General features: G+C 24.5%; 1 protein-coding gene across 4 annotated transcripts; it reads right to left on the reverse strand.

Moving 5' to 3' along the window:
• Positions 1 to 1,650: 1,650 nt before the first annotated feature.
• LOC113550484 (eukaryotic translation initiation factor 4 gamma 3-like) lies at positions 1,651 to 26,668 on the reverse strand. Of its 4 annotated transcripts, none has more exons than XM_026952356.1 (31): positions 26,125 to 26,668; positions 18,370 to 18,513; positions 18,259 to 18,305; positions 16,713 to 16,775; positions 15,293 to 15,367; positions 15,020 to 15,074; positions 13,891 to 14,198; positions 13,692 to 13,793; positions 13,070 to 13,475; positions 10,306 to 10,442; positions 9,635 to 9,842; positions 9,405 to 9,565; positions 8,270 to 8,377; positions 7,996 to 8,193; positions 7,408 to 7,545; positions 6,835 to 7,038; positions 6,690 to 6,766; positions 6,475 to 6,619; positions 5,393 to 5,687; positions 5,029 to 5,123; positions 4,828 to 4,961; positions 4,695 to 4,762; positions 4,464 to 4,627; positions 4,197 to 4,378; positions 4,054 to 4,133; positions 3,828 to 3,976; positions 2,596 to 2,703; positions 2,439 to 2,534; positions 2,262 to 2,340; positions 2,037 to 2,198; positions 1,651 to 1,977 (listed from the first exon to the last, which is right to left on the reverse strand). In XM_026952356.1, the coding sequence occupies exons 1-31, from the start codon at positions 26,180 to 26,182 to the stop codon at positions 1,775 to 1,777; spliced, it is 4,449 nt and encodes a 1,482-aa protein (XP_026808157.1). In that variant the 5' UTR covers positions 26,183 to 26,668; the 3' UTR covers positions 1,651 to 1,774. The 4 variants fall into 4 exon arrangements, with proteins under 4 accessions (XP_026808157.1, XP_026808155.1, XP_026808159.1 ...); XM_026952354.1 differs by having other exon boundaries at positions 7,996 to 8,196; XM_026952358.1 differs by lacking the exon at positions 26,125 to 26,668 and adding an exon at positions 22,454 to 22,471 and having other exon boundaries at positions 7,996 to 8,196.
• Positions 26,669 to 27,434: the final 766 nt, after the last annotated feature.

Consider the following 27,434-nt stretch of genomic DNA (forward strand, 5'->3'; position numbering starts at 1 on the left):
TTTAAATACTTAAAATTTTACGTAATCGGCGGCTTTGTAAGCGTTTGTCGGGTGGTGGTCATAGAGCACCCGTTCGTCAGTTCAATCCACAGAGTAATAATTCCATCACAGAAACAAGTCAACTATTTGTCAGCCCATCGTGTATAGTGTGCTTGCTGTTTGCGCAAAAGTCACTCATCGAGTAGGTATCTTAATTAAACTAACTACTATGTATAATACCAGTATATAACTATTAACTATACAAGTAGGATACGTAGTTGTAATTGTAAAGCTGGTTACACACGTACGGTTTATATCCACCTACAACTCAACATGGGTTATTCATTTTGCATATTTGTATGAGAAAAATTGATCATGTTCAGTTTCGGGCGGTCCAGCTGCTACCGCTCACTAAAACCCGTATGTTATACTTATACCTATATGTGTAATCAAAACGGCAGACATGGTTTCTAGCCACTACAGATAAAAACTACTGTGTAAGCAGCACAAGACAGTCAACGATATACTTATGTTGGTGTCAAAAGTAATACAATTTGATTTCTGACCTATATTCTATTATAATATAGTGAAGAAAATCACTTGCATGTTGATTACCGACAGATTAATTAGAGGGTGTGCATAAAATAACCTAAGCCAGAGATGTATTATAGAATTTTTATAAAAATTTAATATTCTTAGAGAAAAAATATTATTATTGTATGGTGAAGTTAATTAAACAGGATAGAAACGAATAAAAATTGAATAAGTTAATAGTTTATAACCACGCATCAATTTGGATAATATACTAATATAGTATTTCAGTACTATAAATAAGTTTAGTTAAAATTTCAATATTAAGTCGCACTTATTTTTATCACAACTGTTGCCCACTGAACATAATTTTCTTCATCGTTTAAGCATAATACACCATAACTGATTACACATATTAACCATAACTAACATGAAAATGGTCACTCTTAGTAATAACAAAAAATGTAACTATTAAATTTTTATAATAAGGCAGGGAATAGTATACATTTACGATCAAAATATATACAGATATTGAGAAGAGCATGTTTAAAACTAAAATATTTAGTCAATTATTTTTTTACAATTTTTTTTTTTATATTTTAGAAATAACATTAACCGCAACTTTACACATTATTAATTTATATATAACTGTACACAATAGTCCGACAATGGTATCAACGTATATAGAAAAATATAGTTATTTTCTCCAATGAATTATCTTCATAACAATTATTATTTTGTAAATTCGAAACTTTTATAAGAATTTGTATCAAGACACATTACATTAAATGAAATTTAATTTTGAAATAGCATAGTCTCCGTATTTACTGAAGCATGTATTAAAAACTAATATAGTTAATAAACACACAATTATCAATTATATATTATAATTCATATAAATATACCAACAAAATTAATTTGTCATAATCCCATTGTCAAAAAGAGAAGGGTGGAGAGGTAACGATTTAGGTCATTTATTATTTATATTGTTAAGGAGACTAGCTTTAATATAAAGTAAAACCAGATGTACAAAAGATAAATAAATTAAAATAAAACCCTTAACAAAAAAACACTGTATACAAATATTTGCAAATTTATAAATAATTGAATTCCAAAGGAAATAAATGAAAAATGGCTAAGTATTTAGAATTTTTTTCTTATTTATATAAATTTTTTATAACATGGTATCTACAATAAAATAAAAAAAATAGAAGAATTTGTGTCGATTGATGGATATACGCAGCTATAAGAAAGTGTTGATACACTACTCAACTGTTTCATCCTCATCAGAATCATTTGCTGCTAGTGAAAGGAAGAATGAATTTAAAACTACAACAGCCATGGTTTTCGTTTCCAAGTCTTCATCGAATCCTGCTTTGAATTCATCTTCTTTTTTCCACAGTTCAAAAGATTCTTTACTTATAACACTATCCTGATAGAGTTTATGGAATAGTCTTAATACCATTCCTAGTAGAAAAATAATTGAATTAATAATATATCTAAAAATGACATCAATAGAAATTTACCTCCAGGATGTTCAAGTGCTGCAGACATTATTTGAATGCCATAGAGACATTGAACTTCTCGAGCCTGGATTTCAGGTTCTGGAAGTGGTTCAGACCGAATATAACAAGTCAATAATTTCACATGAACATGGTCAAAGAAATCTTCATAAGAATGATTCGGTTCTAGAAGTTGAAATTTAACATTAGAATAACTAGTATACAATAGTATCAAAAATAGTGACTTACTTGAACATACTATGACAATAGCTATAGTTAATGCTCGCACAAATTGAGGGCATTTTATTATTTCTGCACTGATATTAACCTTAATTAAATAGAAAAAATTAAGTTATAACACATTATCAAACATAAAAAGCATAAAATTATAAAGTGCAAAATTTAATCATTAATTAATTTACTCACACTTATCCAACTATGTAATATATCATATAGTAGTTTACTATCAGTTAGCTTCATTTTATCATACATAGCAATAGATAAAAGGAATACTCCAATACGCTGAAATTAAACACATTTTATAAATAAAACAAAAATAATATAAAAAGGTTTAAAAACTTACATCATTTTTAAAAAATTTATTTATTTGGTTATTAGGCATAAATACATCAAGAGGAACATATTCTGACGTCCTCCACTTATTGTAAATCCACAATATACCACCTAGTTGCTAAAAATACAAATAAAATTCATTCATACAGATCAAAAATGTATTAGATAATATAGTGAAATAAATGATGTAATTTAATAACAAAATATAACAAATAACTTTAAGAAAATTTCTAAATGCTAAGCTTATACTCATTAGAAACATTACGCATCAGAATGAATAATATGTTCTCTAAATTAAATAAAGCTTGATTTTAGTTAGGTAAAGAATAACAAAAAAATTTTTGTACTTAAAAATTGATATCTTTGACCAACTAAAAGCATAATGTGTTATTTAAATATTTTAACTATTAGGTACAACTTTAAATGTCTGAACTAGAGTTTCCCCCAACTTTTTATTGTATAACATTTATTGAGAATTTTTTTTAAATTTGGTACCCTACAATATCAATGAATGACCTTTAATTATTTGTTTTGTTGTTATAGTGAATAAACAAATTTGAACACCAACAAAAAATAGATGATTAAAAAATGTATTATTTGAAACTATGAATCAACCCAGTTTGGAAACCTCTGGTCTAAACATAAAGCAGTATATAAACATTTTTGTTTGTTTTAGAATCTTGAAAAATAACTTAGAATAATTTTAAATTTAGATAAAAAAAACACAAGAAGTGTTTGGTGCAAAATTTATGCTCAAAAATTGAGACTAATTTGTTACTAGAAACTAGAAATAAAATTAGATTCATTTATTCTGTTAAAAACATGTAACTGTAAGCTAATATTAAGAGGACGCTATGCCCATATGTATTGTCTCTGTCTTATACACACATAACATAGCTAAAACCTGTTTTGCGCAGGACAACTTTACTCCCTCAATATTTTATACAAAACAACCAAAATTATAAATCCCATTAAAAAATTAAAATTAAAATTAAATGAAACAAATCTAAAAATCTCAAATCGATAACTTTAATTGCATTCATGTTATCAAAAAAATTAAAACGCTACGTCACAGGTAAAGTTCTTGCCAATGGGATTTATAATTTTGATATAAATATCGAGGGAGTAAAGTTGTCTCACGCAAAACAGTTTTTAACAATGTTACGTGTGTATAAGACAGAGACAACACATGCAGGTATAGCGTCCTCTTAATTCTGATTAGAACTTAATACTATTACTTACTTCTTTTATGTTTTGTGTTTCCTTGGAACTAAGAATTTTATTTAATACTTCTATGAAAAATTTACTAGAATTATCTGGTCGTATTGAAGTACACGAATCTTTTAAATTATTAAAATCAAAGGAAGCATTTTGTGATAATAATAATGGAGCTATAAAAAAAAATAAATATTTTGTTTATAAAATGCTTGTGAAATTAAAATAATTAAGTGTATAAATAAAAAATTACCAATAATGGCAGCAATATAGGAGAAGAATTGAGGGTAATCCATCAAATAATCATTCCAATCTTTAAGAACAGCATCAATACTTTAAAAAAAAAAACACAACAAAAATTAGTATGTCACATAGTTTGTAAAAAAATTAATTTACCCTTGAGTTATGGCCTCCATAGAAATAATTTTTTTAGATAAAAGTTCTGCAAAAATTTTTCCTGCCACAGTTCGAATGTTTGGACTATTATCTAAAGTTACAAGCAACATTGATTTCACAAATTCTTCATGTCTTGTACGAATTACCGAAAATTCATCTTCAGTTAATGAATAAATTATATCCTATATAAGAAAATTCATATTAAAATTAAAACAATACATTATCAAAAGTTTTATACTCTAAATATTTTAGTCTTAAAATACACACATCAAAATTTTGCAGTTGCTCATATTCAAGAAGGATATTTTTACATCTCATATTAATTTGATCAGGAATTGGAATTGCTTTTTCAACAGGCTCTTTGGGTTGTGAACTAGAAGAATTTATTGAAGGAGTGGGTTGAGCAAATTGAGGCATCATACTCGCTACACCTGACAAAATATAAATTGAATTATTAATTATTAAATGTGCATGTGTATTATTAAAGATAAGCCATACCAGACATCATTCTTTGTCTTTCTTCAGACTCAGATATAACTGGCTTTCGTGATGTGTTTTTATTAGATCTAAAAAAAAATAGCATAAAAAGCATTAACAATACATTTTATACAATTAAAACTAGTATGTTTACATAATTTGTGAAGAATTTGATGATTTCTTGTCATCATTTAGAACAGCGTATGGGTTACTGCTTGTAAATGTCGTATTTTTACCAGAGGAAAATGACCATTTAGGTGGGCATAAGATTGGCATAGATGTGTTATCCTAAAAAATTAATTGTATTTAATATTTAAGTTAAGTTGTACACTAATAATCTAATATATTGTATTACCTTAATTCCTAATAATTTAGTTTGGTCAATAGTATAATTTTGTTGCTTATATTTAGTATTAGTTTGAACAACATTCCATTCATTCTCATTTCCACCTAAAAATAATATTTTACTGTCAGCTACTATATTATTAATTAATACAATTAACATGCATTATGTAATTAACATTAATAAATAATAATATAATTAATATGACTATAATGTTTTTATCATAGCAAATAATTTATCAACATTTAATAAAATTTTCAGTGAGAAGATTAGACAAAATAAATCATTTAAAAACACGTCATACATAAAACTAAAAATTACATTACTCTTTAAACATATTATCAACTTTATATGTATAGAAATTGAAGATACGTACGTCGACTTTTATTATCCCCACCCCTGAATTTGTCATCCCCACGATGATGATCTCGTTTTTCAGGTCTATTATAACCGAGTGATATAGATTGTTGTTCTATTGCTTCATTTTTGACATCATTCTCTATTTCATTTATCAATTTTGGTTTACTATCAGTTCGCCTTGGTATCCATTTATCCCTACGTAAATCAATGACATCTTGTATCATGAATTTTATTCTAGATGGAATCTTTGATTTCATTTCTTTGGATGTTAAAGCTTTTAGTTTATCAAAGGTATCATTTAAATTGTACGACTGAAACAATAAAATAATTATTACCTATATAATATAATGTAACAAACAAGCAAGTATAATTTTAATATGAAACACTAGGAGATTAAGATTCACTAGATTCAGGAAATAAAATATTAACTTAAGAAATTATTTATGTAATCAAAAAAATGGAACAGTAAATTAGTAAGAATGTACGTACATACATAGTAACCAACAAATATCTTAGTCTTACAAACATAACAATCTTGTATACTGTAGAAAAAAATGTGTTATAAGCTAGTATAGGTAAAAACAATTTCCATTTATAAAAGGTAATTTACAATAAATGACTTTGAAATGAAATTATTGTAAAAAAAAAAAATAATAATATAAGAAAACACTGATGATTTTACCTATCAAGTAAGATATGCATAAAGTCAATTCAGTCTATTAATAAAGCTTATAAAGAATTGTACAACGGAACAAGTTTCGCTTGTATGTTTGAAAGACAGTAGTGACATGCAGGAATGTATCAGGAGGTATATATCCTATCTATAACTTTTCCATACAAGTTATTAATGAAAAATAACTTACTATATGTGCTAATTTACAGTATTAAAAAATGTTTTGGTTGTAAGGCTAAAACAAATTCAGCAATATCTCATGATCTTAAATGGATAATTTAACCTTGATTAATGAATTAAATGAATTATATTTTGATTACTTAATCTATTGTTATCTAATGATAGATTAAATTTGTTAAAATATAAATATTTAATATAAAAAATATAATTTGTAATCTACATAATAAAATAAAGAGTAAATTTACTTCTTCCAATTCTTTTCCAACGGTCTTTAATAAATTGCATAAACATTCGAGTGGTTCTTCAACGTGTTTAGTGACTAAATTCACAATGCAATACAACATAATATTTGGAGTAAGAATCTTTTGCTTAAATAATTCACCAATAAATCTAATAACATAGAATAAAGACATATAGGATCCTGATATTAATTATTTATAATTTATTTATATATTTTTACCGGCAATTTCCTACAGAACGTTTGCGTAGTCTTCTTTCATTTTCTTCATATTCTAATTGAAGTTCTTTTTTCTTTTCCTGAAAATTATAATAATAACAAATTAACAATGACCGTTTTTCGCATATTTGTATGTTATTGAATTTACTGGATCTTTGCATGAATTGATTTCAGTGAGTTTCTTAGCAGAATCCATTTCTTGGGCCTTGTCTAATTCGAATAGACTTTGGCATTTACTTATTATCAACTTCTTAAAAGATGCGGTCTTACCATCCTTAGAATTAACTTGTACAGATTGCATAGCTGAACATAAAGATGCATAAAGAGGAGCAAAACTTTGTTCTTCTATTGCCTGAAATAGAAAAATAAATATTTATTAATAGATAAAAAAAACAAATCATTAAATCTGCAGTATGTAGCGTACCTATTAAGAAGAATATAATTATAATTCAAAACCTGTATTGGTGGTTTAAGTTATTACTAATGAAACAACTTTTACTCAAATTTAATAAATTTTAAGCCAATAAAAGTAAAATATTTTGAAAAAATGATTTCAATTGTGGAAACATACAAATAGTTTTTGTAGTTAAAAATAAGACAATTTTATCAAATTTAATAAATAATTTACCAGTTTGATATTTAAGTTGCAAGATAATTATATTACACATAAATAAGATAAAATAAATTTTTTATTGTTATAATTCTGTACTAAATATATTACCTTTTCAAAAACTAAATCAATAGTTTTTTCCAGTCGTTGAATAGTGTCAATTGGTAATGCCTTGAAACGCTCAGTTAATGAAGGCATATTATCAGGAGTTATTTTATTCAAAATTGATCGAACGTTTTTGTTTACTTCCTAAAATAAATGTTTAATATATAAAGAGTTGATATTATACATACATTATATTATTTAAAAAAGTCTCAAATATTTTCATTAAAATTATGTGGATAAATGTTGTAACTGCTGTGGTGCCAAGCCTTTTATAATCTACAACTCTTAAAGTAATTTATTTCTATGAAGCAACCCTTCCCACCTAATTAATGTATTTTATTCATATAAATTAAATTGTTAAATTTAAGCAATTTTAATATTTTTCAATTTAACTAAAAAAATACTAAACATAGTAAAAACTTTATTATTTGGAGTTAAAAATCATTTGCAACCCCCAGGTTGCGCACCACTAGTTTACTGAATGATAACATTTAAGATTGTATTTAATTTAGTTTATATAAATATTAATTAATGAATAAATATATTGTCATGAATTCAGAATATATATTTATATATTTTTATTTTAAATCCTACTTCATTTTTAAGTTCCTCTTCATTCTTGTTTTTAGATACTTCAGACTTGGTGGCTTTTTTAGCAGCTGTTGGAACCCAAGCATTTTCAGTCTGATTTAATTTAACTTCTTCTCGTAAAGAAAGAGACATATGAATAGTGTTAGGTTTTGCTGTTTTACTAGCTGTTTTTCCTTGACTACTATTCCGTTTGGCACCTGGCTGCTATAAAAATAAACACAAAGATTATAAATCGTATTATATAGAAATAATTAATTATATCGAATTATTTACTTACCATAATAGGCATACCACTACCACGTTGACTATTACCAAGTTTAAAATAGGAAGGCATGAATCCAGTTGCACTAGCACTCTGAGACCTTGGTAAATTAGGTACCATCCCCTAATAAAAGTTAATTCATAGTGAATTACACAAAAATAATCCAGTCACCATACAAATATAAAAAATATAAAGCAATATCCCTACAAATATATACACAGGATTACATGTATAAAGAGCGATTCTTTTACAATGGAGAAAGTAAAATCAAAATTTGTAATGTAATGTGCACATCACATCACTCATCTAAACATTTTCTTAATAGATTTTGATATATTTAAAAATTTAATATTGAATGGTTATATATCCTACAAAATTTTAGTCTATTAATCAATAAAGTAAACTGAATAAAGTGAGTGCCATTCTGCAATAACATTAGTTAACTATAGATTCATTTGTAATGGGTGCATACAATTTGATTATGTCCGAGACAGTCTGAGCAATCACTGAGTGTATTTCATGACATAAATATTAAAGTAATATATTGTTTCTAATCATTACATTTTGATTATTAAATAATATACATTCTAACTATATTACATAAACTTACATATAGATCACAATTTAGTATCATATTTCTTTAAATATCATAAAACAGTAAAAATAAGTATTGGTATTATACTATTATTAGAGTGTACTAAAATAAATCAAAAATCTCACTGCTTAAAGTAAATTGTTTAATAATATAGGTATATCTTAATTTCCCATGAAAAATACTTTTGAAATATAACAAAATAATTATCAATGTTATTTATTGTTTAAATAAATTATTTTGTTCTAAGTTCTTCCAACAATAAATGGCTTTGATATAGTTACTAGATTTTAAGGTTTTAAATTTAACTATTATTAAGAAATGTTTTATACAATTTTCACAACTTTTATATATACTGTTATTATAGAATATGTAAGTATTTTTAAAAGGAGAAGACAGACAGAAAACATATATCATTATAAAATCAATATTCATAGCTGCATTACTTATAAAGATTTAAAAATCTCATTAATAAAAGAATCACATTCCTATATAATAATAAATAGTATTGTAAATTATCTTAATCTATTATCAAATATTGAATTTTTTTTAACTTACACCTAATGAATTAAATTGTGGTGCACCGGATAGTTTAATTAGATTACTCCAGTTGTTTAATACATCAGGTTTTTTTTGACAAACAGATTCACTACCAAGTTGTAATAAAAATGCTTTTGAATACACTTTCTTTCCAGATGGGTTTGTAATACTCCATTGTCCTATATAAATATAGAGTATAAACCTTAATACTTATGTAAAAACAACAAAATTTTAAAAAGTAGTCCAACCTTCAGCATAGGGTAATTTTTCTAAATAACTAGGTAACTTTGGAGCTGCATTTTCAACAGGTTCATGTTTAAGTCCATTATTTTGAATTTCTTCTGGCTGCTGTAATAACTCTTCTGGTTTTGAATTAATACTCTCTTCTTCTTCTTCATTTTTAGAGTTATGATTATTATTTTCATTTTCCTTGTTTTCTTGTTGTTTAACAATATCCTTTAAAATAATTTAGTATTTTATAATAGAGTTAAATTATGAACCTGAAAGTTTGTTACATTAAATTTATAGATTCTGAAAAATATGAAATATTTATTGCGCATTAAGCAAAAAGCACATGAATAAGAGGTGTGATAAATAAAACAATTAACAAGTTCTTATCATATTTAATAATACAATGAATTAGAACTGAAAGCCTATTGTTTGTTAAATCTGTTAAAATGTTTTGCATATAAAAAAATATATTGTATATATCATATAATTGAGTCTAATAGATATTATCAGAGCATAGAATTCCAATTAATAAATAAAAATGTATAATAATTACTAAATTGAAATTAACTATTTTTACCATAAACTATACAGTTTTCACATTGTTAAACGATACATTTTAAATAGCCCAGAGTGGGGCTGATAATAGATAATACTACAAGAATTTATGTAAAATTTATATTTCACTTACAGTTTTTGATTCAATAACAGGCTCAATAGTTGAAGGTTCAATCGAATTGTCTACATTTATTCCATCATTGACATCTGATTTAACCAAATTCTTTTGCTGATTATTCTTCTTCTTGATTTTAGATTTTTTAGGTTTAACTATAAAAATTAAATATATAATGATAATAATTAAAGTTGATAGATTTTGTCAAGGCAATATGATGATAACATTTTAAATAACATCATAGCAGATGTTCTGCTAACAAGCTATGCAGGCTGCCAGAATATTCTGAAATAGCCCAATGATGAAAATACTAAAAATAGGTAAGAGGTACACCATTTATATATTACTAGATCATGTGTCAGCCTCTATAACTATTTTACTATCAAAAATAAGAAATTAAATATAGTTAAAGATTAAAAATATAAGCCAAATTTAACTTTCCTAGTTATTTAATAATTTAAATGAATAAAAAACTAATATAGACTAGTTTAAAAATAAATATGTTATTTCAAAAGATAATTTAGAACTGATTTTTAAATAGCAATAATTTAACATATTTTTATTATTAATACATTTATCAATAAAAATTATTTTTTTTATTTGAGTATAAATTTCATTAATTTAAGACAAAAATTACAATTAATTCAACTATGCAAACAATTGTTTTTTACTCAATACATAAATAGTACTTGAAACAAATAGAATTTTTTTTTGACGTTTAAAAGAATAGATTGAATAACGGATACCAATCTATGTTATAATCATAACATTTTAAAGGAAAATATAATATACTATAAAATATCATAATACTAAAAACTAAATTAGTAGTGGAAACTTAACTAATTTGATTTAATAGTCATATACTTCATTCACACAAGTGTTTTAATCATTATGAATGTTTTTATCTACAGGCTCAAAAATGTTTTTGTAATAAATGATGAGTTTATGTTTTGTTTTGAAAATAAGATAATTTAAAAAAAATGACTAAAATTTAATAAGAATCAAAAACAATGCAATATAGTACATTATACTCTAATATTAAAATTGAATTGAAATCTTATTGAATAATAATTAAATGATTGGCACTTATATTAACGTCAATAATGCAGTATGAAATACGAATTTAAAATAAAATCACACAATTCAATTAATTCAAGAACATTATAATTGACTTGAATTGTGGGAAACAATAATTTAGCTTCTCGAAATAAAAATCGATAAGTACTCACTAATAGGTCCCTTCATATTAATTCCAAGTACTTAAAATGACATTCTTCTGATATTTATATTTTGAAGTATATTAGGCCTTATTATAAAATATAAAGTTTTAAGAAAATAAAAACACGTGCGCATTCAATGGTATGAAAAATAATAAAGCAATTTGAAAGGCAACAAACGACCTCTGCATTAGCAAACAGTTGATATCATTCAGTATTGCCAACTGATTTAATTTGTATCATTCGTAAAAAATACTAAGAATATGATAAAAATCAGTGTAGCTAATATACAGTAATATTAACAAAAACGAACCCTGAATTCTAAATCTCTTATCAATTATTATTTCTATTAATATTCAATATTATGATTTATAAAGAGTCATTTAGGACAGGTTATGGAGTTGCCATAAACATAATAATACATTTTTGATATGAAGTACAAATAACCTTGAAAATTAAATGTACAAAAACATCTGACCTTTTCCATAGTTATACTTATTTAATAATATTATGTATGTTTTTTTATAATTATTATTTAAATTGTAACAAGCGTAAAAAAAGAATAGCTTTTAGTGTCTCATGCAATTTTGCTCTAAGTTTAAAAATTTGACGATTTATGTTCAATTTTAATTCCTTGAAAGTTGAAATAAAGTTATTTTTAAAAAAAAATTCATTATAAAAAATAGATTCTATACATAATTCTACAAGTAAAATATTCAAGTATTAATATAGGCCAAAATTTGTATCGCCCATAATGTTCTTTCTAGAGAAATTACGTGCTCTAAAGCTGTCAAACAAATTTTAAGTTAGGAGTGCAGCAATTAATAATATTGCAAACATTTATGCTTTAAACTCTGAACTTGGATATATTAATTTAGATTGGACACTATATTATAGTTATAAACATTTATAGAAATTATACTAATCTAATATAATTGAATTGTGGTTAAGGTTTTTTTAGAATTATCAGTGTTTCGATCAATAAATATAAAATTATGAAGCCCCAAAAAACTAACTAGTATTTTATGTAGTTATCAAATATAAGACAAAAACAGTCAAACTTAATAATAGTAATACTCTATAAATTTAAAATATCTAAGATTATAAATCATCTAGACAGAAAGATTCAAATATATATATATAAAAAAAAATATTACAACGAAATGAAATTAACATTAAGGATATGTCCACAAAGCCTCAAGGCTACTCAAAGAGAGCAGATTGTCAGCTACTGGTTAAGTACAATAGAAACTCAATTCACCATAACTCTGTCATATGTTATATGCCATAGTTATTTTTGCATACAAAGCTTCAAAGTATGAATGAAATATCTGTACATTATTATAAAACCGCATGGGTCCTGACCCTGTGTAGATGGTTAATAGGGTTTCTATTGGACATTAATTATAGAAAATAACATAATTTAAAATAACAAATAAACTTGATGAATTAACTATTATGTTTATTACTATCATTAATTTCCTTTCATTTATAAGTACTATTTCTTAAAATTTAATTTTGAAGGAGCTATTAGATTATTTAATACATTAATAATAATTTATTACCTGATTTAATAGATTCTTCATCTATATTCTTTTTGGAAATAATAGGATCCTCTGAAGTATTGATTACATCAGTATTTTGTATCTGTACATCAGGAGATGTAGTAGAAATTGGTACAGTATTTATTGGTGTTTCTAATTTATTCTCTTTAACATCTAAAGTTTCTAAAGCAGTGTCTTCAGTGTTAATAGCCAAACCAACATCAATAGAAGTTGAATCACTTATTACAACAGGCACTTCCTCTATATTAGTGGAAACAACACTTATTTCTTCAACTTCACTAGTAACTTCTTCAGAAATCTGAGCATCAATTTCTATGGCATTTGAGGATCCTAAAGTGCTTTCACTTGCTAATTTTTTGACTTGTGACTGGAATTCATTTCGAACTTTATCTTCTCCTTCATTATTCTGAAACACATATTTAAAACTTTTGTTAGTACTTACTTTCATTTTGAAGATAGATTAAAAAAATAAAACAGAAAAATTATATCAAGTGACAAGGCTAGTTTAAAATTTATAAAAATCAAATTTTATAACATAAATATATAAATTTTAAGATAAAAAATAATAATTGAGTTTTGAGCAACTTATATTTATTAATAATATTTATAAAAAATATATTACCAGATTATTATCAGGTGATTTAATATCATCTTTTTTAACAGCACTTTGTACTTGACTTTGGAATTGGCTTTGAACTTTCATTTTTTCCAATTCGTCAGCAGTCTAATAACAAAAAATTTAATTGTTTTATGCATAATTTAATAAAATATAAATAATTTATAAATTTAAAAGTTTAATAAGATTATAAATATTATCTTACTGGTGGCCCTTGTAATGAATTATTTAAGTCAATCTCACGGCCTGTATTAGGATCAACTATTTTAATAATAGTTTTTTTTCGAACAGGTCTAGAAGCTTCAGGGATTTGCATTGGAGTAGTTGAAGGTTGCTGTGGTACTTGTTGCATAGGTTGTGTACTAGGAGCCATATCCATTGGTTGAGACTGTACGATCAAAGATTGTCCATGGGAATTTTGAGCATTACTCATATTAGCTACAGGAGGATTCTGTGGTCCTTGTGGTAGATTAGTCATCTGTATTGGTCTAGAAGGCGGGGTAAAAAACATACCTGAAACATAAATTAAAATCACAGAACTGAAAATTCAACATTATTACACTTTTGATAGTTTAAGCTTAAATAGAATAACAATTTGTATACAAAATTATAACATTTAAAAAAGGTAAGTCAGTCTATAGTACATTAGGTGTTGATAGGGACTTATTAAAATGATAAATTATAATTTTAAATTCTAAAATCCATAATTAGGCACAAGACAAAAGACACTTAGTGGAACTCAAACTTTAAATTATTTTATTTTAAGACCTAAATCTATTGTTTACTAAAAATGTGTTACTAAGTTTTTTTTATTTGTTTTCTATTTTTAATACATCACTTTTGTCAAATGATAGTTTCCTTAAATTTACAATAAATTGAGAACATCCATTTTAATTTACAAATTTTATCAATTTACTGAGATAAAATGTGTTAATTAAATATTTTTCTAACCCTGAACACTAAATAATTTTAATATCCACTAAAAGCAATCATATCTTTCTTAAAAACCCTATAATCTTGACATACTTTACAGTTACTGCCTTAATGTTAGGGTACATTAAAAACTGTCTATAAAGGTAACAACAGTATAATTTATATTAGGTACTTGCAATTAAAAAAAATTAATATATTCATAATTAGATAAAACAATACAGTTTTTATGCTATATGAATAATATAATAAAATTTCCCACAGCTCTGCATAATATAAAAGTAATTAATTTTAGCTAAACCTAAAATAATATTTAATAAATTAAAAATACATTTTAGTATAAAAAAAATATTAATATCAAAGTAGTAATTTTGTAGTTAAAAATAAAATAAAATTGTAACTACCTTGTTGATTGGTATTATAGTTTACATATGGCATTAGTACAGCTGTTTGTGAAGTCTAAAAAAAATAATGTAATATATATTAGATAGAACACAGTTAAATCAATAATTTAAAAAAAAATATGAAATCATGTGCTTTTTACATCCATATATTTTTAATAAAAATGATCAGCAGTTTGCATTTATAATATTGGCAAACTTGAATGAATTATATGGAAAAAATAATATGTATCAAAGAAATTATATTATATAATATTTATACTAGCAAATAAGTACCTGTTGTGGAGTAAATGGATAATATGCTGGGTGGTTACCGGATCCTTGGTAAGCCACATTGCCAGGTAAATATACCTATAAAAATAATTTTCAATATGAATAACATTAATGAAACTTTCTAATCAAGTTAACAATTTCAAAATATGTTTTGATTGAACATAAATCTGCTCAATAATAAATACAAATTGTATAGGTTCAACTAAGTAATTAAAATTATAATTTATGTTAATCAATATCTAATAGGGGTTAATAAATGTATATTATTCAAGTCCAACACCCAGATAAATACAAATTCAGTTCAAAACACAACAATAGAAATTATACCATTTTCAATAATTAAAATAATTATGTTAGTATAAACAACAATAATCATTATTAAACATAATATATCTATGTAATTAATAAAGCACATAATAAGTAAAATCATTTTAAATGTTAATAGCTTTAAAGCTAGGGAATAACATTGATTACAATAAAATAAATAAATACAAAATCTTGATAATATCATTAATTTATAACCATATTTATTTAAGAAATAATTAATTTAATTTGTGTTCAAACATAAAAAGTTTACTTTTGATAGCAGCAAATACTTATGTCCATAAATCCACATTAAATTGAGATGTGGCTTTAAATTAAATTAAACACAAAAGTTGATAATTTAATAAAAGAGGATTTATTATTTTGTTAAATAAAAAATAAAATATTTAGTAATTGTACTAGACATTATTATACATTTTTTAACACATCATTAACCTGTCATTGGTATCATGGTGGTGTTCACCTCGTTAGTATTTTGAGAACTACTTGTTTATTGTTTACTTGATTCATCTGATACTATTTAAGACCTTTATCGACATGTGTCTAAATATACTTTTGTGAATATAATAATTATTTTTAATATTTCTTGAATAGATATCGGCATGCAAGTTAGTATTATCCATAATATGCGCGTTGCACTCACTCAGTAGTATTGACATAATATTTTTTAAATAATAATGATAATATTATTATGTATAAAAAATGATCAAATAAAATATTTTTTTAAGTACATATGTTTATGAAAAAAGTTAAAATATTGTAGTTTTTAAATGTTTTAAGGTCATATATTTATAAATCGGAAACATTTAAGAACATTTTTTTATAAACAATTAAAATATAAATAATTTTATGTTAGTTTCAATATTCTATATTTATTATTATATAATAAATAATAATGAAAAAACAACGAGGTGAGCGCTCACTTGATACCAGTAGCAGAACGTTGCATAGGGATACCAATGATGGGGAATTAATAAATGGGTTTTTCAAGGGATAATAAAAATTAAGTGAAATAATAACTTATTAAAAATAGAAGGAAAATATTAAAATTATATATACATTTTTTTTTACCAAATCAGTAATTTGCATCGAAAATTACCTGATACTGGAAGGGTCCTCTTGGTAAATTACGTGGTGCATTTGGTCTTATATGGTGGGATAGCTGAGCACAAAAAGCAAGCATTAATATACATAACAAAAATTAGTTTGGAAAAAGTTAGACATCATATCACTAACACAAAAATAATTGTTTGTATTAAATGGTATTGAGATTAAATACATTTTCTTAAAGGAATTATTTAAGTAATAAATTGTTAATACTAAAATGGAAAAAACATTTGTAAATTCTCAATACTACTTAATTACCATATTCAGACAATTACTAGCCCAATATATTTAAAATTATAATTGATAGATATGTATAATATATATTCTTCTTACACATATAACTTAGTTTTTGGTGGATAAATTTTTTTTATAAAAACAAAAAATTCAAATATTAAAAAACAATGCAAAGGGCTTAATTATTGTTTGAATGGTGAATTTTTTAAGGGAAACAGGCTATTAGGTCAGTGAATTTGCTAACACCATAAAAAAAACCACAAAAAAGCTATTTCGCATAACACCAATGTTAAATAGGGGATATTCCATATTCAAATATATTATATTCCCAATCATGTTAATTGAACAATATGGAAATAATACTCTTCTGCTACTTACACTCAACAAAATGTAAATATATTTTAATTTGAAAATTTGTATTATTATGACATGCATTTACTTAACAAAAAGTTATACATCAAGATTTAAAACTATTTTTATTTATAATTAAGAGGCACATCCATGTTTTGTCTTTGTATACAAATCTAACAACATAATTATATTTAATTCAGAAAAAAACAGTTTTAGATTCTGAACGAATCAATGAATGATTTTACAATGTGTATCTTGTGCATATCACTAAATTTATGAATATTAAAAAATCAGTATTTTCTAATAAGTTAACAATAAGTGATTTTATTATACACAACTCAATTGCCATTAAAAATAAATCACATATCTAAAGGAAATTTCTGATTATTTATAAATCCCCCTCCTATTAACACAACTTAAAGCCAATTTGTTACCAGAAATCTCACTAGGTACTGATAATAAAAATATTTGTTTTTAATATTTACAAAAAAGAAAACGTCATCATTCCAAAATCAATAAATTCTCTATTATTTCGCTCAGAATCTAAAACATGATATAAACCCAGATTATGTTCTTACCTTTCAGTTTGATAATAAAGTTCATTATAACATTTAAGCAAATAACACATAATGGTTCTGCTGAAGATAAATTGTCTATATTGTATATTTATAAGACAACACATGCGAGTGTAACTTACACTTAAGTAACATATTTGATATAAAAATATACATGTATAACTTTTTTATTTTATTACTTTATATGATTTTTACTTTCTGCAATTTAACATATTTCATTAACTACCTATACAAAACTTAAATTCTATAAATAAATAAATAGACTTTGTTCACGATTAAAATTAAAAATGTTAATCTATAGAAACTATTCATTTATAATAACGCATATAAATGTTATATAGGTAAGTACTATACTTTTAATCATAATAATATACTTACAGTTGGCTGTCTTTGAGAAATATGTGTAGGTACCATTTGGATTTGACCTAGAAATATATTAATTTTACATGCAATAATATTATTACTTATTCTTTTTTATATTTTACTTACCATGGGTCATATTGGTCATATGATTATTTTTCATATCACTAACGTTATGTGTACTTGGATTTACATAATGTCTATTACGTGGACCACTAATTATATACCCCGGATTTTGGACTTGGACAGCTTGGGGAAACTGATGATTAGGGTCTGAAAAAAATATATATAAATTAAAAATTAAAGATTTATTGATGATATGAGCAATTAATATTTTATATTTAAAATTTGTTCATAGAAATATGAAATTTGAAAAATATGTATTCCTTAAATTAACTTAGAAAAATATTTAACAGGTTATTTAAATTAAACTAAATGTAAATTTAAATATAACTAATAAACAATAAAAATATTAATACAATTAACCAAGAATTTATAAATAATATGTTTATATTTTATAATTATAAAATATACAGAATTAATGATTTATCTAATTAAAAAGATAATTGTATAGAATATTGAAAATTTCATTAAAACACATTTCTCAAATAAATATAGGTAATCCTACCATTCATAATATATATAAAATAAAACTAATAAAAACTTATACATATATTATGGTACACACTAAAAAAATCGGGATTGGATATACAAATAGTTTAATAAATTTACTTTAACTAATAATATTATGGTATATTAAACAACTATTTTATGTTTAAAATAGCTAAACAAACGTGGATGCCAGGCTGGCAAAACCACTACTACCTTCAGATATACACTACCACAGCACATGAATCAACAGCTGTTTCTCCCCCTCCAACTGATAACTAACAGGGTTTCTTAAGCCATGATATTAAACGTCAAATTATAATTTTTTAATATTATTATACTTAAAAGAACATTATTATATATTTAGACAAATAGAAGAATCATAATGGTATTAAAATATAAGAAAAACCACGTACTGAAATATTAGTAAATAATTTTATCTATTAATCTGTAAACATGATACAACTTTTTTAATTGATTTGCTTAATATTATACTAATATAGCAGTGTAACCACCTTTTTGTTATAAAAATTAAATATCAATATCTAGATCACTTGATTCTTATAAATTATGCTTTTTACGATTTCGTAATAAATAGTTTTGCAATTGTCGATATTAGGTAATATTAATTTTTATTCACAAGTTTATAACTGGTAAATTTTTTTAATAGATAAAATATTTTAGATAGGTAGTTGTTAAATGTGTAAGTTGAGAATCCAGGATATGTACAATTAAAAATAAAATACTCAATGACTAATAATTATTATTTTTAGAATTTTTTTTACTATATCACTACACAAAAATATAAAATACCTAAAATATAAATTTTCTATTTTCAGATTAGGTTTTTCCAGAAGAACAGAATGAAAACTAACGAATAAAAATACAATGTACTTGAAATAAAGTATAAGAACCCTCATCAATATAATTATATTATAAATTTATTAAATTTTATCAAAAAAAAAAAAAAAAATACATATGATATACCATATGTATCAAGTAATTTAGGGGGAAATAATTAGTATTTTTAGATCGTAGGTAAATAATTATTTATAATTATAATATTATTATTATGCTTTATATTAAATAATTCAAAAACATTTTATATATAAATCATAGTTTTATTATAGTTGATGATAAAATGTTTTAAGTATTTTTCCGAGGGTCAAGGTTGCATTTTAAAATCTAAGCAGAGCGATGAATGTTTTGGAATCTGACGCCACCTTTAGTGATGATTAGTAAAAATACTTGAATATGAAATATTGAGGGAGGTTTCTATAATTTGTAAATTGGATCTCACATAATATGTATTTATTATGTATAATCTATATACAGGGTGCTTCTTTTATCATAAAACACTAATTATTTCAAAAAGTATTCATGTTTTGGAAAACATTTTTTTAAGTTTTTACTTTTTCGAATGACAACATAGCTTTAATTTCATGTTCCAAAGCAGAATAATTTTTTGAGTATTTTGATACATAAAAATTAGGTAGAGTAGTTTATGAATTATACGTATTAAAAGTTTAAACAAGCGGAGTAGTGGACAAACATTTTGCGGGGTTATTCGGTATCACACCACTCCGCAAACCAAAACTTTAAATACTTATAACTCATAAACTACTCGCCATAAATTCGATTTTTATGTATCAAAATACTCAAAAAATTATTCTGCTTTGGAATATGAAATTAAAAATCGATGTTGTCATTCAGAAAAGAAAAAAAACTTAAACAATTATAAGGATAAAAATATTTAAAAATATAATTTTTTAGTAAAAATGTTGTTTTTTAACAATTTGAAACTAAGCAAAAAAATATTTTCAAAAACATTAATACTTTTTGAAATAATGAGTGTTGTTTGATAAAAGAATCACTCTTATATATATATATATATATATGTGGATAAAGTTAGTTACAGAAATTCGTTTTAAATTGTTATCAACTATGAGGTTAATTTAATTAAAATTTACATGTACTGTATCAAATTTTGTTAAATTAGAATTTTCTATATTAATTATCAGTTAATTAATCTATTTTTTCACGGATTGAAAAACATATTTGTCAATACAATACAATGGAATTTTATTAATCACATGTATTTCACATGATCATTAATGATACTTTTCTCTACTATCATACCCGTCCTATGTCCTACTATTTATTTTAATTGAGTATTGTCGAATAACGTTTTTTATTTGGTTTTTCAAAGCCTTTATATACATCTTACCCAGCGCTAATATGAATACTTTTTGAAATAATGAGTGATTTATGATAAAAAAAATCAACCTGTATATGCCTTTGTAATACTGTTCAAAATATTCGCAAAATAACAATTATTTAAGACAAATTCCTCTTTAGTATTTTTTTGTCGTAGTTAATAAAAAAAACAAATAACTAAATTTTTTTATAAAAAATTTTTTAATACAATTTACAAAATGTTTTAGCACTTATAGTATCTTCATAAATAATTGAAATATTTGACTTATTTATTTTTAGTTATTTTGTTTCACAGTCAAAACTTGAAATGCAATGTAACATTTTTCACAATTATTAAAGTGTATAATATTATTGAAAACACAAACATCTTTTTTAATTAAGTAATAATTTTAATTGGAAATCACTTAAGCTCGAGTATTCGATCTAACTTAATAAACATTTTAAGCTTAAATTTTAAAGAAATAAATATTAAATATTTTAGATTTGATTTTTTTTTCCATAATTCAAAAAAAAAGTTTAACTTAGGTACCACAAATTACATAAATTATTATTTTCAATATACCATAATTTGTTTACACTATGAAAAATATTTAATAATTTTAAGCTATTCATACATCTTACAGTATATCTGTATTAACTTACGCATTAGTAACAATTATATATCACATTTAAAATATTTTTGGTATTACTAAAATAATAATGATATAAATTATATACATAATTATACATCCTTAGAGATATAGAGGATGACATACTGAGTTCTGAATCGTTTGTCATTGATATGTAGTGATTTATCTTAGAATTCACATTTAACATATTCATGACAGTGACCTACAAACGAGTGTACCAATGACTAAATATTCATAACCTATTATAAATTAAAGCATATTAAAGCATGTTTCAAGAAAAAAAAAACCAACAAATCTTAAATCACTATAAACATAAAATCCGCGATTGCCATAACTTTTCTACTATTTATTCAAGTATACCTATAAAACTAATAATGATTTGAAACAAAAATAAAAATCACAAAATTATGAATTACTCATTATCATTTTGCCAATAAGTAATGACCATAATGACTATTAACAACTAACATGTGCACAAAAATGGAAAATAACCAATTTTATAATAATAAAATATTTTTGTAATATTTTTAATTACAGACTAAGAACTTACATAAAAAATTATAATAGTTACAAAAATTTGTTGTTGATGGGGTAAAAATAAAATATACTCTCAGATAGTAGGTAATTGATTTGTTTAGATTTTATGTATGTTACATTATATTTTGTCAATTTTTTTAATATATCTAAGATTGTTACTAGTTAATTAAATATTTTTTAATAGATTCTAGATAATTAAAAGACAATTTTATTTTACTCACTTAATTCTAGGCCAGTGTTGGAAATTATTCACAATATGTAGGAATCAAGAAACTATAATGACTTAGCATTAATGAACAGTTTACAAAATAATATGACACCAGTATGTATTATAAAATGATAGGCTACAGATAAAAAAAATACTATATGGCGTGATTATTTTTTTTTTGTTATTAATCTAAATAATCAATATTTTTACCACTTAAATGTTATGTTTCTTATCTTTATAATATTAAATTAAATACATAGAAAAAAAAATATAGGTAATTATAAAAATATTTCTAGGGCATTTTATATTTCTAATTCAAAAATAAATATTAAGATTTATAAATTAATAATTATAATTTATAATGAACTCAAGCTTAATTTGAAAGATAAAAGACTTGTAAGAGCTCAGTCCCTCCAAAAATACATACTTATTATAGTATTAAAACTTCCACCTTATCTGTGGTAATGTAAATGTTGTTAATCTTTAAGGTTTTCAAATTTTTATTTTAGTTATTGTTAAATTACAAAGTGGGGATTAGAACAAGAATTCTCTTATGCAAAATCTGTAAGAAAACATCCAGGAACAAGGGCGCCTATGTAGATACACACATGACTCAATTTTATAGGCAACAGTGTAGTTGAGGCATCTGTAGCTTACTTAACTTGTATTAAATGGATATTAATTACATTTTAATAATATTGTAACATAACTTATTTACATATTTTATTTACTATTATTATTATGTTAACAAGACTATAAGGTACTTTAATTTGTCCTTATGCATCATTAGGCATGGCTTGTAGGTCATAAGTTCAGTGTTCCTTGACTGGTATTAAGCAGTCTAAATTGGCCCAAGATATTATAATTTTATGATAAAAATATGCAATTATTTATCTTTTATCATGGGATGTACAGTATTACAGATATGCATTTGGTATGAAAATTTTATCTGTTAAATATACAAATAATAATTCAATCTTAATCGAAATTATTGTATTATCACTTCAGTGGTTTCCTCTATTTTCATACATAGTCCCACTAAAAATAAGTATGCATTAACGTTCAAAATGATTCAGATAATCAATAATTCACCCAGTTCATGTATCTAACTATGATGATGTATATTATAATGTACCGAACAAAATCCAGATATCCTAAACAGTTGATACAAAGTAGTATAAGCTTAAAAGAGGAATTATGAAATACAAATAAGAGGAATGGAATAGTAGAAAATAACATCTTATGATATATCTGCTTTCAACCAAATAAGAATCAAACATTAAAAGTGTAATCATTTGATATGTAGAAAATAATTTAGGAATGTTGGGCTCTTTTCCCTGTAGCTCTGATCAAGTCCTAACTGTCAAGACACATTTATGATAAATGTCAGGAAACAAAGTTTAATGGAGGAATAGATTGACTACATATTATTAGTGAGTTTTGAAACTTTATAACCAATTACCATAATGTAGTTAATTTATTTAGTTATATTACCCTAGATAAATAATTATTTCTTAAATACTAAACACTATTAATCTTTCTATTAACCAATATTAAACATATGAAAAAAAAATATAATTACTACCAAAATAGTATAGAAATATTTAGTACCTAGATAGTTGTATTCATTAATAGTGATATTCAATAGTCAATGCATTACAATAAACAGGGGGGGGGGGGGGGGGGTAACCACTAGTGGAAGTAGGTATACAAATATTAGGAAATACTTTGGAAGTAGATGGAAATACACGTAAGTCCATAGAAGTACACATAATTGGAAGTCTGGTGTTTAAAAAATTGACTATAAAGTGGTTTACCCCCTCAAAAAACCACAGTTATTTATTCAGATTTAGACAAGACTCATCACTTAACTTGAAACAATGGAAAAATGTACTAACAGCGCTAGTTAGAAATCCCCCTACTGTAACATTCAGGGATAATAAATATTTTATTCTATATTAAACAAAAATACTGCTTGTAAGGAAAGAGTAAATACTACAAAAATTAAAGATCATGAAATGATACCACATTCGTATTTTAACTAACAATACAAAAATGAATTAGAAAAAAAACTATATCAAAAATAAAAAATGTACTTACATTATATTTGTATATGAATACATTACAATATATTATTATATAATACTACACCTAATAATTTTTCTGATTTATTGGAAATAATAAAAAAAAAAATATACCAATTTAGTATCCATTCCTATGCAATAAAACTGCTTCAACACAAACAATGTTACCAAATATTATAAGTGATTACTGATTATTAGAGCTACGACATTATAAGAATTAAAAATAATGGTAAATAAATTATGTACAACACTTAGATTAATCACTTTTCTAAAATATAGAAAAGAACCTATTTATTTATTTTAATTTTTAATACATTGGTAGTATGTATAAATTTCTTTTTTATAAGGTGTAAACTAACTAAATTTAACTAGATTACAATAAAAATTACATAATACTTATGAACTTATACCTACCATAAATTAACTTTTTTATTAAAAACTATTCTACACACAAAATAAAATCATGAAGACAAAATGAATCTATTAATTAATTAAATTTGGAATTATTAATTGTGCAAATAATTTAATTCTAGACTCAATACTTTCTACTTATAACACTTATTTAAATAATTGTAAATGAATGAAATGTATTAAATATTATTTATCATAATCGTTTATAACATTATTAGGTTAACATACCAATTAAGGTACTATAATATAAAAGTTAAATATTGTATAGACAGTGTTTAATATCCTAATAGAACTACCTACTTAAATATAAAGATCAAGCTATTGGTAATTATCTATCCTTAACATTTTACATCTGTACTATTAGAAATGCAATGTTTAATTACAACAAATACATTGCTTTCAAATTAATTACCTACATAAACATAGCATTATAGACTTAGAATATAATACTAACAAACGCATAATCTGATAATAACTCAATTTTAATTTCCAAGAAATTATGTAAATTCTATGGAAAATGTACAGAAAAATAATTTGGTGAATCAATTGCATTAAAAACTATTCTAGAAAATATTAATTATCATTGATGTATTTCATATAAAGATCGAATAATTGATCATGAATAAAAGCTAAGTAAATACATATGTCTATAATAAGGCAAAATTAAGTTAACTATTTAATGAGAAATGAGGTAAAAAAAAAAAAAATTAATAAATAGGTACATTTAAATTTTTGATAGGTATTCACTATCATTAACACTATCCGTGGAGTTCTGAGATAACCTTTGGCATCTACATAACAATGTAAAAAAATGCCAACAACTTGATCTGGCATTCAACCGTTGCAAATGATTTAAATTAAATGTAATCAATTTACTGGAATTTAATCTGTACTACTCCGTACTTTAGTCTGTAGCTACTAATATTACGTGGTAAGTAAGTTTTATCTATTCATCAATAAATCAATGTTTTCACAATCAAATAAACACTTGAAAGATTTCAGAAGTGAATCCAGATGAACATATTTGTTAATGGGGAAAATTAGTACCGTGATAACATTAAAATACTACTTTAATACCTTCTCTTCATACATAATATCAAGAATTTAATTCGAACTCAATAAATAACTATGCGTTATATTATAGGTCGAGGACATTGGAAATTAATTGCTGAAGTTTAACATTACTAACTTGGATACATCCCTTCGAATTTTCTTTGATGGCTCTGGTTTTGGCCTCGACCGTTCATGCTCACTGTGATCGTTTGTGCGGTGCTACGTTAACGCCGAACCTCGGTATTCCGGTAGATGACGATATTAATCTGGCCAACATATCGTATTAATCGTGATTCGTCGATGGACGAACCGATCGGAAAATAGTCATCACAAATATACACGAAGCGCACGGGACGCGATCAGGATGGATAAAAAATCAAAAAATGTATATATACGGTTGGCAGCTAGTGCCAAATTGGGTTGGGCACAAATTATGTATATAAAATATACAAAATTGCGGTAAAAATTAACAACTTTGAAAAATACGACAACTAACACTAACACTATACAGACGATAACACAAAATGTTGGTAATATTAAAAAAGAAACAATTACTGTTTTTAATAAAAAAAATTGATATAAAATGGGTTATAAGATTTGACGTTTTACACAGCCATATTGCATACAAAATTTTTAACAATACGCACGATGCAGTCACTGGCCACTGCAAGCTTGTTTGTCATGTGAACGGGGGGAAAATCGCTGCCACCAGACCGGCCAACCTATGTGGACTATGGTGGATCGCGGGGGTAAATGGTAACTATCGACAAACTCGATTAAATTTGATGTTTTCGAATTCGAAAATAGTATAATAATGTTCGTTTTTACCGCAATTTTCGTCGAATAGAAAATTAAAAATATTGTGTCTCAAATGTATTGATGACGATTGATGAAAAATGAATAAAAACTTATTAAGTGCATTTATTCCTTACCCGATTATTTCCCGATGCCCACACCGAACAAGTAATAATGTAGCTGAGAACCACTGAAAACTGCTATATTTGTGGAACTTTAAAAACGACTGATAACTTGATAAGTGATACCGTCACTGAACACAGTGGAGTTAGTGTTCGATTTATGGTCTGTGGACCTTAATCGGCCAGATCGGCCGTAGCCGTCACTGACTGCCTGAATGCTTGATCGATGAATCTTAAAATAAACTGTATTAAGATTTAAGAAATTTATAACATCTCTAATTTACTTTATCTTAAATCGATTATTGACGAGTGCTGCACAGATACTAGTTTAATTTGTCAGAAATACAAAAAAGGTATGACTCACGAGTATTGAAATATTTGCAAAGTACAAAAATAACATAGGTACATAAATGATTCAATGTAACAATATAATGTAACGTATAATAATATAAATGTTGTGTTGTTCTATCAACGAGAATATTGTTTATTTTAAATTTTTAACAAATAAAACATATGTTTTCTAAATCCA

This window comes from Rhopalosiphum maidis, chromosome 1 (genome assembly GCF_003676215.2).
Source record: "Rhopalosiphum maidis isolate BTI-1 chromosome 1, ASM367621v3, whole genome shotgun sequence".
Taxonomy (NCBI): domain Eukaryota; kingdom Metazoa; phylum Arthropoda; class Insecta; order Hemiptera; family Aphididae; genus Rhopalosiphum; species Rhopalosiphum maidis.

Bases quoted from the DNA above. Each gene is read 5' to 3' on its own strand.
- LOC113550484 (XM_026952354.1), bottom strand. From the start codon at position 26,182: ATGAACGGTCGAGGCCAAAACCAGAGCCATCAAAGAAAATTCGAAGGG. The intron at 10,443-13,069 runs GTAATAAATTAT...TAATTTTTATAG, and splicing joins TGAAGAATCTATTAAATCAG to TTAAACCTAAAAAATCTAAA. The intron at 9,566-9,634 runs GTTGGACTACTT...ATATTTATATAG, and splicing joins AAAATTACCCTATGCTGAAG to GACAATGGAGTATTACAAAC.